The following is a 12,364-nucleotide window of genomic DNA, read 5'->3' as shown; positions in this document are numbered from 1 at the left end:
TATTTATGGCAATATATCTCGTGACTAATCGGTAGAATTCAGCCTAAGTAATTTTGCTAAGAGTATTTGATTTGGTGAGAATGGGAGGTTGCTAGTTAAAAATGGAAAATGTGGATTGCTCTCTGTGGAGTATTTGGCCCATTGCATTTAGAGGACTCAGAACCAAAGATGAGAGGGAACTTGATGAAAAGTCTCCAAAACCACAAAAAGTGGTGGACAAGGCAAACTAGTCACGGCTGTATGTCAGGAAGAGAGGGCGCCGATTGAAGCTTGAAGATGGTAGACTAAAAACAAATGAAAGGAAACATTTCTTCCTCCAGTGAGTGAGAAGTGCGAGGTGTCTTTTACCACAAGGCTTTATACAGGTAGAAAATAGCAGTAGGTACAGGAGGGGTTAGAATGAATTTTATGATAAGCTGTCCATAATGGGTTGCTAGAGGGAGTTCACATTCTCCAGGATGTTTGGAATTTAATCCTGTGGTACTCCAAAAGGCCGGGGACCAGAAGCAGTGCACTACTATATTTTGTGGATTAAATATGAGAGATTTTTCTTTCAGTGACGTTTACACTCACAGATACAGTCTCACCCTGGCTGACGATAATGATGACTGTGGTATTGAGTGCTTACTATATGTCTCAAGCACTGTATTAAGCGCTGGGGTAGATGCAGGTTAATCAGGTCAGGCACAGTCGTCAGGCACAGTCATGGGACTTAATCGAAATTGGGAGAGAACAAGTATCAAATCCCCCATTTTACAGATAAGATAACTGAGGCACAGAGAAGTTAAGTTACACTCCCAAAGTCACACACAGCAAACAAGAGGCAGAGCTGGGATTAAAACCTGACTCCCAGGCCTGGGCTGTTTCTTCTAGGCCACATTACTCCGCCAGCGTTCTAGCGGTTTCTACAGATTTGCTGCCATTTTGGCTTCTGCTCTTCTCGCATCAGTGGGAGAGAATTTGACCCTGACAGTTGTAGGCAGGGGACCGGGGATGGGTGAAATTGCTCAATGGACTCCTTGTGGCTACAGCTTCTGATGCAGTGATCATCTCAGCAGGCTGGCCTGTGAACTAATTCTTCCGAAATGAAGTAAGGGATCTAGAAGAGTTTGGAAGTTGAGCTCTTTGCAGTCGCCTCTGGATAGCCATCAGTTGGCTGAGCTTTGAACCTTCTCTCAGTTTTTCATGCGGTCAGATTTCTTTTCATTTGGAATTCAAACAAGTAGGCCAGTCTTCCTCAATTCAGATTTAATACCGTTACTTCTTAAATGATGGCCGATTGATTGTAGGTGCTGATTCTTGCCAGCATCTAAATACCAGTGACTGTCAATTGAATTAATTGAGCACTTACTATGTGCAGAGCTCAGTACTAACTGTTTGGGAGAGTACAATACAGCAATAAATAGACACATTCCCTGCCCACAGAGAGCTTAGAGTCTAGGTGGGGAGACAGATGTGAATATAAATAAATTACAGATATGTACATAAAAGCTGTGGGGAGAGGAGAGTGAGTAAAGAGAGCAAGTCAGGGTGATGCAGAAAAGAATGGGTGAAGAGGAAGGGAGAGCTTAGTCTGGGAAGGCATCTTGGAGGAGATGTGCCTTCAATAGGGCTTTGAAGGCAAGGAGAGTAATTGTCTGTCACATATGAGGAGGGAAGGTGTTCGGAGTCAGAGGCAGGACATGGGTGAGAGGTCAGTGGTGAGAGAGATGAGATGGAGATACAGTGAGAAGCTTAGCACTAGAGTGAAGTGTGTGGGCTGGGATATAGTACTATCCTATTATAGCAGAGTGGGCAGACATGTTCCCTGCCCACAGCGAGCTTACAGTCTAGAGGATAAAATGAGATGCATATCAGAGCACTTGGGGGAAAATTAGAACACTAGACAAATCCAAGGTATCATTGGCGCATCGATCACCTTCGCACCGTGGTTATTCTCATGCTTGTTGTACGGGCTGGGACCACCATATGAGCCCGAGGTCATCCAGATCTCACCCCTATGCTGATGGTGGACTCTGGCCTTGGATGTTAGCACGTCACGGATCTTTTCGGTTTGGATGGGCTCACCAAATGATGATTCTTCATTGTCCTGCAGGCGTACGAAGGATATAATCAGCAGCTCAAAGACTCACCACCTAAATTTTCTCGCTGTTTCTAATGACTTCTCACAAGAACTTCAACAGGCAAACAGTGAAAACATCAAGCTTGTGGATGAGTCTGTCCAGTACTGTGAACAAGTCAGCAGCAACCTTAAAAAGGTGTCTCAAGAGAGCCAACGATGGTGTGAAGTTACAACCACAATCATTGCTGACAGTTCCGATAAAAGGGTCTCCTGCTTAAAGGACAAGAAGGAAAAACTTCAGAGTTTACAAATGGTAATTCTTTGTACCCAGGCGCTTGATTTCTGGAGAAAATACTTACCAAGAAATTGAATGTTCTTGTTCTCAGCTGTAAAAACCCAAGTAGTTTGCATTTCGCATTTTCAATCCAGAATTCCCGGGCGCAGTACCCATATGGAATTGACCCTGATTAACCTCTCTGGGTGGCACTGTCGAACTCAGAAGTGGATGGTACTCCAGGACTTGCTTTTCTTGGAAACATTATCCAACTCTGGCTTCATCAATGCTGTCCTCTCCTGGTTCTCCTCATCTCTTTTACTGTTCATTCTCTGTCTCCTTCACGGGCTCTTCCTTTGCCTCTCAACCCCTAACTGTGGAGGTCCCTCAAGGTTCAGTTTTGGGTCCTCTTCTAGTCTTCATCTACCCCCATTCCCTTGGAGAACACATTCGCTCCCCTGGATTCAACTACCACCTCTATGCAGATGATACCCAGATCTATATCTCCAGCCCTGACCTCTCCCTCTCTGCAATCTCGCATTTCCTCCTGCCTTCAAGACATCTCTACTTGGATGTCCTCCCGTCCCCTCAAGCTTAACGTGTCCAAAATGGAACTCCTGTCCTCTCCCTGACTTTCCCATTACTGTAAATAGCACCTCCATCCTTCCTGTGTCACAAGCCTACAACCTTGGTGTTAACCTTGACTCCCCTCTCTCATTCAACCCATCACTAAATCCTATCGATATCAGCTTCACAGCATCACTAAAATCCTCCCCTTCCTCTTCATCCAAATTGTTACCACACTGATACAGTCACTCATCCTATCCTTCCTGGATTACTGGATCAGCCCCTTGCAGACCTCCTAGCTTCCTGTCTCCCCACTCCAGTCCATATCTTGCCGTCAACCCCTCACCCATGTCCTGCCTCTGGCCTGATCACACCTCCCTCCTCAAATCCAACAGACCATTACTTTGCCCCCCTTCAAAGCCTTATTGAAGGTAAATCCTCCTCCAAGAGGCCTTCCCTGACTAAACCCTCCCCCCAACTTTCCTCTTCTCCCACTCCCCTCTGCATCACCCTGACTTGCTCCCTTTGCTCTTCCCCCCCTCCCAGCCCCACTGCACTTATGTACATATCTCTTATTTATATTCATGTATGTCTCTTCCAGCCTCCGCCTCCAAAACTGTATGCCTGTGGGCAGGGAATGTGTCCGTTCATTGTTGTATTGTACTCTCCGTAGCATAGCGCTTAGTACACAGCTCTGCCCACAGTAAGCACTCAGTAAATGCTATTGAATGAATGAATGACAGACTACTTTGACTCCCTGAACTGTGCCCAGGAATCCTATATCTATTCATCTTTTTAGACATTAAGACATTTAATATTCTCCCCACCCGCAACTCCAAGCCCTTATGTAAATATCTTCAAATTATATACTATAAATTGCTTATTCATATTAACATCTACTTACCGCTCTAGACTGTAAGAAGGGAACGTATCTGCCTTTTTTACCCTCCCAAGTGCTCAGTACAGTGCTGTGCACGTAGTAAGCACTCAATAAACACGATTGATTAATTGAATGAGCTTGCTGCTCTCCTGGGTGACTTGGGCAAAATTCTGGATCTCGACTTCCCTTTCTAAAAGGAGGCCAGTTTGCCTCTGTCTTAGGGGAACCCGAAGGGGATAAAAACATAAGTTGGAAGCCCCTGCTGTTTTCATTCCAACGGGGAACCTCATTTGTGTGTCCTCTAGGTGGTGAGCGATGGATGCAGCACCTCAGTTTCCAAAATCACAGAGAAAGAAGATAGACAGAAAGTGGTTGAAGAGGGCCAGCTCAACTCCTTTCTCGATCAGATATCAAAAGACAAGGAAAAACAAGTGGACCAGAGACTGGAACTTAATGAGATCATTCAGACTGGATTGAATAAGCTTGATTGCTTCCTGCAGCAGGATCTGAGGCAAGATGTCCCAACAGGTAATAAAAATAATTGCAGTATGTATTAGGCCTTTACTTTGTGCTGAACGTGGATCTAAGCACCAAGGTTCAGCAGGTTGGACACAGCCCCATCTCCTGTGGTTGTCATAGATACCATTAAAAAATATGTTGTTATTTGGAAAGTTCGTTTACGGAAACCAGAGTGAGACGCTTTTATTTTCTAAGTAATAACAATATGTGGCATTTGTTAAGCGCTCACTATGCGCCAGGCACTGTACTAAGCTCTGGGGTAGATAGAAGCTAATCGGTTTGGACACAGTCCCTATCCCACATGGGGCTCACAGTCTTCAACCCCATGATAACTGAGACGCAGAGAAGTGAAGTGACTTGCCCAGGGTCACAGAGCAGCCAAGTGGCGGAGCGGGATTAGAACCCAGGTCTTTCTGACTCCCAGGCCCGAGCCCTATCCACTAGGCCATGCTGCTTCTCAAAGGGCACCTTGGTAAAATCTGAATTTGAGTTCAATCTTTTCCTTCAGAGGTTCCGGAAGGTAACCAGCAAACTGCTTCCGTCCCCTTCATGGCCCTGTCAGAGACAGAATCTTGAACTGGATGGATCATAGAACTGACCGGTGATAACGTTGCTGATGGTTCCCGTGTCTTTAGGAGGGTTGAAAGAATAGAAGCAGTGTGGCCGAGTGGAAAAAGCACAGGCCTGGAAGACAGGACACCTGGGTTCTCGTCCCAGCTCTGCCAATTGCTTGCTGTGTGTGACCTTGAGCAAGTCACTTCACTCCTCACTTTCCTCAACTGTAAAATGGGGATTTGTCCTCCCTCTTCCGGAGACTTTGAGCCACATCTGGGACAGGGATTGTGTCTTACCGGATTGACTTGCGTCTAGCCCCAGTGCTTAGGATAGTGCTTGCCACATAGTAAGCACTTCACAGATCCCATCATTACCATTCCGTACCTGCAATGAATTTGTTCATGTGCTGCGACTCGTTCAAGGTACAACTCCACAGAGAAAGGACTATCTGTACCCGGCCACACTGCAGAGGACTGAGCCTCGGGATGTTCTTCTGAGCCAGTTGAGGGAAAAGCAGCCAGAGCTGTTGAGCTCACTGAACAACGCAGCAAGAACCACTGGTGACGCCACTGAGGTAAAGTTGTTGGACTTGTTAATTCCTAAATGGGTTATTCCTTTTTTTCTTCTGTCTCCACACATCCCCCACGCTTCTTCTTTGATGGTATTTAAATGCTTACTATGTGTCAAGTACTGTTCTAAACACTAGGATACAATCCCTGTCCCACATGGGGCTCACAATCTAAGAGGGAGAATGGGGGTTGAGTTCTCATTTTACAGGTGAGGGAACTCAGCCACAGAGAAGTAAAGTGACTTGCCCAAGGTCACACAGTAGGCACATAAGAGCCAGGTATAGAACCCACATCCTCTGCCTCCCAAGCATGTTCTTTTCCCACCAGGTCATACTGTTAACAAATACTACAATCAATCCTATTAAATAGTATGCCTATGCTTTTCTTCCATTCGTTTCCCCCAGTCCTGTGATTTGGGTGTAGAAATTCAAAACAGCAGGACAGGATTTCATATCCATTAATTTCCCATTAAAGGCATATGTGTGCTTTTCATTTCGTTTTGTGGGGTGATTTGCTTTTTTAATATGAAAACCTTGGGTGTCCCTTCCATGGGAAAGGTGTCCCCTTCTCTCAACCTTCTCTAAGGTGATCAGTGATCTCAAGGAGAAATCCAAGGCCCTGGATCAATATACCTAGAAGTAGGTATAGCAATAAAATTAAACACTGTGCAAAGCATAGTACTTCCTCCTGGGAAAGGACTGTCCGGATGAGAGTTAGACATGGCCCTGACCTCCAAGGAGCTTATAATCTAAGAATAAGAAGGTGGGTGGGGAGGAGTTAGCTAAAGACATGTAACTAAACCCCATTAGACTGTAAGCTCTCTGTGGGCAGGGACCATGCATAACAACTGTTGTACCCTCCCAAGTGCTTAGCACAGTGCTTTGCACACAGTAAGCAGTCAATTAATGTTGGTAAATATAAAAAGAGCAGCGAGATTTCTGGCTCCTCAGAGCTCTGCAGTTGCAGCAGTGACCTTTCTCCCCTTTCTAAAAGTTGAAAAGGCATCGCGGCTGCCAGCGGTCCGTCCTTCCCGGGCTGGAGCGGAGGCTGATTCATTCATTCATTCAATAGTATTTATTGAGCACTTACTATGTGCAGAGCACTGTACTAAGCACTTGGAATGTACAAATCGGTAACAGACAGAGACAGTCTCTGCCCTTTGATGGGCTTACTGATGGGAGTCCTGTTCATACGCGGGGGTGGCGGCATCTCTCCCGCCCTGATGAGCCCTGGAAGTCGACACTGAGGGCAACCTGCTGTTGTTTGAATCTTTTCCCGGCTGGAGCAGGGGCTTATGAGAATCCCCCAGTAGCCCCCAGGGGTTAGGGCGACCAGGAAAATGGTCACGTCTTCCTAGTCACCCCCTCTGGTTGAGTTGCATCTTAAATCTTGGCTCATTCATTCAGCTTCTTCCTTAGCTCCTCCTCCACATGCTAGCCCCGCAACATGGACATGGCTTAATTTCTCATCCCAGCTCCTCCACTTGTCTACTCTGTGTCCTTGGGCAAATCACTCCACTTCTCTGTGCCTGTTACCTCATCTATAAAATGGGGTTTGAGACACAGAGAGCCCCATCTGGGGCAGGGACTCTGACAAACCAGATTTGCTTGTATTCATTCAGTTGTATTTATTGAGCATTTACCTTGTGCAGAACACTGTACTAAGTGCTTGGAAAGTATAATTCAGCAATAGAGAGAGACAATCCCTGCTCACACTAGGCTTACAGTTTAGAAGAGGGGAGATAGACATCAATACAAGTATCTATGCCAGTTCTTAGTACAGTGCCTGGCACATTTATTCATTCCTTCCCAGTGCAGTTTTGGCCACCTACATCCCCCTCAGCTCATTCTTGTATTTCATGAATTGAAAGGCATGTGGGCATCTCACACCTCCTCCACTGGATGGCTGAGCTCCTTTGAAGGCAGGATCCATTTAAAGGGAACCTCAAGTGTTCAGTACACCTTCGGGGAGCTCAGTAAATACCTGTAAAATGAGCATTTGAACTCGCCGTTTTCTAGGATCCAGAGGTTGGGAAACTACTGCCGGAAGCTGATGCAGGAAAGCTCGCTCCGGACTCCGTTCACGACAATCCCAGTGACACATCATCTGTGGACGTGAGCATCTGTTATCAAGCCAAAGCAGGAGTTCCGTTTTTCCAGGTATTTCTGCTGATAATACTGGACCAGTTCTAATTCCTACCAAGAAGTGAAAACTGGGCTTTTAAGGATTTCCAGTTACAACATTAGAATTTCCCCAAAGTCCTGCAGAAAAGAAATTTGTCCCATTGCGTTGACCTAGGTCTAGTAGGGTTTTATTTTATATTCAGTTAGGCTAAAACGTTTTTGTCTGGGTTTTGACTGGAACTGTGTTAGGAAATTAGGGAACATTCTTCCTCCAACCTGAATCTCTTTGGATAGAGTGGGATACAGCATTGGAGGGAACCCTCTTGTCATCTGAGCGTGTTCGGTTGTCCGTCTGCGGGAACACAGCCCTCGATTTCTGTTCTTTACGGTAGAAAGCGTATTTCTCATTGCTCGGTCGAGCTACTTAAGTTGGATCAATTGCAGTGGAGGAAGGGGTGATTGGGTCCCATCTCCACTTACTAGCGGATCCAGCGAGGCTCCTTTCATGAAGGGGCAGAGCGAAGTTGAGTGTTTGTTTTGTTGTTGTTGTTTCTGGTATTTGTTAAGTGCTTACTATGTGCCAGGCACTCTCCTAAGTGCTGGGGAAGATACAAGTTAATCAAATTGGACAGACTCCCCGTCCCACATGGGCCTCACAGTCTTAATCCCCATTTTACTTGCTGAGGTAACAGGCTCAGAGAAGTTCTTGGCCGTGGCCAAGGTCACATAGCAGACAAGCAGCTGGGTCGGGATTAAAACTCAGGTCCTTCTGAATCCCAAATCCGTGCTCTATCCACTAGACTGCACTGCTTCTCTAGGTTCTTAAGGTTCTTTACCTCTGGAGCTTGCAATTCTCAGGCCATGGGGCCTGCAGGGAAGCCCAGCTTCTGATCCCCCACGCTGCTGGGAACATTCGATGGGACTCTTCCCACGCTCCACAGCAGTAGGAATTTTTCACTTCGCCCCCAGGCGCCTGCCTGAGTCCCCAAGGAAAGAAGCAAAGCTGAGATATTCAGATTCCCATCACTTCCTCTTAGCTCCTCTATAACACCGGGGACTGCCTTGCCTTAATTTTTGTCCGGGCATCTGAGGCCTAAGCCCCATGGCCAGTCAGGGACCAATAGGTCTGTCACCACGCCTTCATCGGCACCGCCAGTGTGTTTATGCGGTATCCCGCTGGGAATAGGCTTAACTCCTCGAGGATCAGGATCTGAGAGAGACAGATTGCTTGCTTGGCGAGGGCATCCTAGAATTTCCTAAACTTGTCCAGACGAAGCATCCCACAGCCCGGGCCCTCTTCTGGAAGGCCTCGCACGTCCTCTTCCGAAAAAGGGAGCTGACCCCCGGCATCCCCGGAGCTTAAGGGTCAATGGACTCTCCCAGGAACTTGCTACCACTGAAGCAACCAGGCCCCTCACCGTCTCCTGCCTTCTTTTCCCTTCTTCCCCGGAGGAGAATAAAGCCAAGCAACAACAGAAGAGCAGAGGCCCCAGAGAGCAGCAATTCAAGGCTGCAGCTGAAACCCTACGGGTGTCAGCAGGAAAGTAAGAAGCCAGTCTGGTTCTTTCACCTCTCCCCAGTCCCCCGGCCCTTCACATTCTCTCACGCCGTCTTTTCTAGGGATTCAGCGTTCATGGTCCCCCTCAACACAACTATCGTCTTTGTCCACTCCCCCCACCTACTTGTCTTGCACCCTTCCGCAAACTCCCCCACCACACCATTTTTTCATTTCTTCCCCCTCCTTAATGACAAGTTGAGAAAGAACTCACTGATTAGTGAACTTCATCCTCTTCCGATCAGTTTCTGCCATTTTCCATTCCATTCCATTCCATTTCATATGGGCCAGTAACTCTGGGGGAGGCTTTTTTTCCTCCAAAGATGTTGTCTTCACCCTCCAAGGACTTTGGAGCTGGAGAGGTGCCTCTGGAGTAGAGAGAATTTCGGATGCGTTTTTTCCCTGACCCCCCACCTCGGGAAGGAAGTCATGTAGCCAAGTTGTCCTTTGATAACTGATAGAGCTCGTCCAGGCGCCTGGGCCTCCAGGATCCCTAGCCGGAAGGGATGCAGTGAGCCAGACCCCCACGTCTGAGCCCAGGATTCAGCCTCCCCACTATTTAGCCTGTGAGCCCCAAGTGGGACGAGGACCGTGTCCGACTCAATTATCTCGAATCTATCTCTCTGCTTAGTGCAGTGCTTGGCCGAGAGTAAGCCCTTAACAAACCCCATTATTATTAGCTAAGGGAGCCTACTGCAATGGGTGGAGAAACACCAAGAGTTAGTTAAGGGCAACTCAACTGTGAGAAACACGTACGCGCCGTATTTTCTGACAGCCATTTCTGGGCTAGTCTCAATTCCCCGCCCTCGTTGGTATTCTGCTCAACCGTCTGCGGATCTTTTCGTTCCCATCATCGCCTTCAACGTAGTTTATTGATCTGGTACCTTATCAGCAAGGGAGAGGGCTCCCTCTTTGGAGAGGTCAGCTTTAACCGGGGAATGGCGTTTCAATCTCAGAGAAAGCAAAAACCTCAAGTCGACCACGAGTCTCAGCCCCTTATCTTTAAAAATAAAATAAAACACGTCAGTCAGGGCTGCCTGCGAGGAGCAGTACTTCCCTCTGCCCCACGCAGATGATACACTAAGAGCAGCGAAGTGGCCAGGGGGCTGGAGCGGGAGGTGGCAGAGGAGTCCAGGTGTTTGGTGAGGGTTGGACTGGATGTAGGTTGGGCTGTGGGTGACCCTCAGCCCTGTGTGCATAGAGGAAGTGGAAACCAGCTGGATCGATTTCAAAGAGAGTGGCTGTGGGGTTGCTATGGGGAGCTCCAAACAGGACAGGAACTGTGTTTGACCTGATTGTCTTGTATTTATGCCAGCACTTAGGATAATTCTTGACATATAGTCAGCGCTTAACAATACCACACTTCTTATTATTATTGCAGTATTACTATTTCCACTCTGGAAACTGTTGGGTAGAGCATGGGCCTGGGAGCTAGAAGGACTTGGGTTCTAATCCCAGCTCCTCCACTTGTTTGCTGTGACCTTGGACAAGTCACTTCACTTTTCTGTGCCTCGACCACCTCATCTGTAAAATGAGGATTAAGACTGTGAGCCCCGTGTGGGACATAGACTGTCCCACTTGACTAGTTTACATCGCAAGACTTAATACAGTGCCCAGAACATAGTAAGCCCATAACAAATACCTTTAAAAAGAAAATACACAAAAAAAGTCCATTTGTCCCTCTCCTGGACAGGAGAAAGAATAGGAAATCATTGTCATTCCCACCTAGCTTGATCCTCAGAGCGGAGGAAGGGAGAAGGTAATTCCAATTTCTGTTTCCAGATCCACCTCCAAAGACTGAGAAACAATGAGAAATACTGAATTTTCAGGGTCAAATGTAGTGATATGTTTCTCCTTCCTTCAATCCACAGCATAAAAAGTCACACAAAAAGGATAAAGAAAACAAAGCTGTAGCCATCTTGGAAATGGCAAAAGGAGAAGAGACGATGGAGCAATATGTGCCCAAATCCAAGTTTCCACTGCGAACCCAGCTAAATAATCATTAACTTGGACTCTTGCAAACTTTTTTTTTTTTGGTCACTCCTGGTCTTTCTTTCTTACCTGTGTCTATGATCTTGTAATTCCAAACTTAAACATAAAGCTGAACTTCAAACTTGATTTCCTGTTGTCATGATAAATGTATAAAATATCATTTGGAATTTTTTTTTATAATGAATGTACATGTAATAAACCTTCCTCTTGTATGTTTGGTATTAACTCCCTTGACAGTTTAGCCCTTGTCCTTTTATCCTCTGGGGCAGACTGGGGAGCCCCATGTGGGACAGGGACTGTGTCCAACCTGATTATCTTCTGTCTACCCCAGCACAAAGTACAATGTTTGGCGAGTGGAAAGCACTTAACAAATACCACAATGATAGTGACCTTTAGAAAAAAGTGGGTCTTCTTTCCTAGGGCTTCCAGGGTCTAACACTTGACCCTGGAGGACTGATTCTTGGAAAAAGACTCGATGGAGCCATGTGACATGTTGGCGTTCCCCATAGCTCTCCTCCCATCCAGAAAAGCCACAAGGGTCACTGGGAAGATGTCTGGATATTCTCCAGGCCTCTGCTCTTATTTTCTCCCCTCTACCACCCCCACAACCTCCCCAGAAAAAAAAAAAAACTCACGTTTGTCCCTTCCCAGGACCCGAACTGTTTTCAGTAGTGCCCCCAGCAACTTCCTTCGCCTAGATTTCATCAGCACCTTGCTTTCCAATTAGACCCTCAAAAGCAAATTGGTCTTTTGGGGTCCATCTGTTTCTCCTCCCGTCCCTTTTCTAGAGGTCTCCTTGTTAACTTGGAGATGGTACCCACCCTTCTGGACATTTTCAATTTTTCTTCTCAGCTGCAGGCTTGGGTCTTTTTTTTCCACCTGGAAACATCCACACACCCTGGTGAGTCATAATAACCTGTCTGAATATAAAATGTGATCCAAGTATGTAGCATTTCTTTTCCAGAGAACACTATAAAAAGAAATCCATTACAAACTACCTAGCCTACAGGGGTTCAATTACCCTCCTCACCCCAGAGCTTTCACATTCCTCTACACAAAGTGCTGGGGGACAACTGCTCAGCTCTTCGTTGATCACCTGTCTAGGCTCCATCATTTCAGACCTTCCCCTAAGGAAGACCGAAAGGAGGTCACATTTTCCATCCCTGCAACCTGACAATACCATTTTTCTTCCTGCCTCAAACAATCTTTCTTCCAGCTGGCTAGTTTGTGCCCTTTTTTCGAAGTTCTGTGGTTCTCCCTAGTTAACC

General features: G+C 46.7%; 1 protein-coding gene across 1 annotated transcript in view; it reads left to right on the top strand.

Annotated features, from left to right (window-relative positions):
* The window catches only part of KIF11 (kinesin family member 11), a 41,652-nt gene extending 30,344 nt beyond the window's left edge, over window positions 1-11,308 (top strand). The window contains exons 18-22 of the mRNA XM_029061519.1: window positions 2,096-2,375; window positions 4,089-4,311; window positions 5,280-5,431; window positions 7,445-7,585; window positions 10,976-11,308. Of these exons, the coding sequence (XP_028917352.1) occupies window positions 2,096-2,375; window positions 4,089-4,311; window positions 5,280-5,431; window positions 7,445-7,585; window positions 10,976-11,110 (931 nt within the window). The 3' untranslated portion in view covers window positions 11,111-11,308. The remainder of the gene's footprint in view (window positions 1-2,095; window positions 2,376-4,088; window positions 4,312-5,279; window positions 5,432-7,444; window positions 7,586-10,975) is intronic.
* Window positions 11,309-12,364: the final 1,056 nt, after the last annotated feature.

This window comes from Ornithorhynchus anatinus, chromosome 3 (assembly GCF_004115215.2).
Source record: "Ornithorhynchus anatinus isolate Pmale09 chromosome 3, mOrnAna1.pri.v4, whole genome shotgun sequence".
In the NCBI taxonomy this organism is placed as follows: domain Eukaryota; kingdom Metazoa; phylum Chordata; class Mammalia; order Monotremata; family Ornithorhynchidae; genus Ornithorhynchus; species Ornithorhynchus anatinus.
Note: the sequence above shows the minus strand (reverse complement) of the source record. Positions and strands in the feature narration are given on the sequence as shown.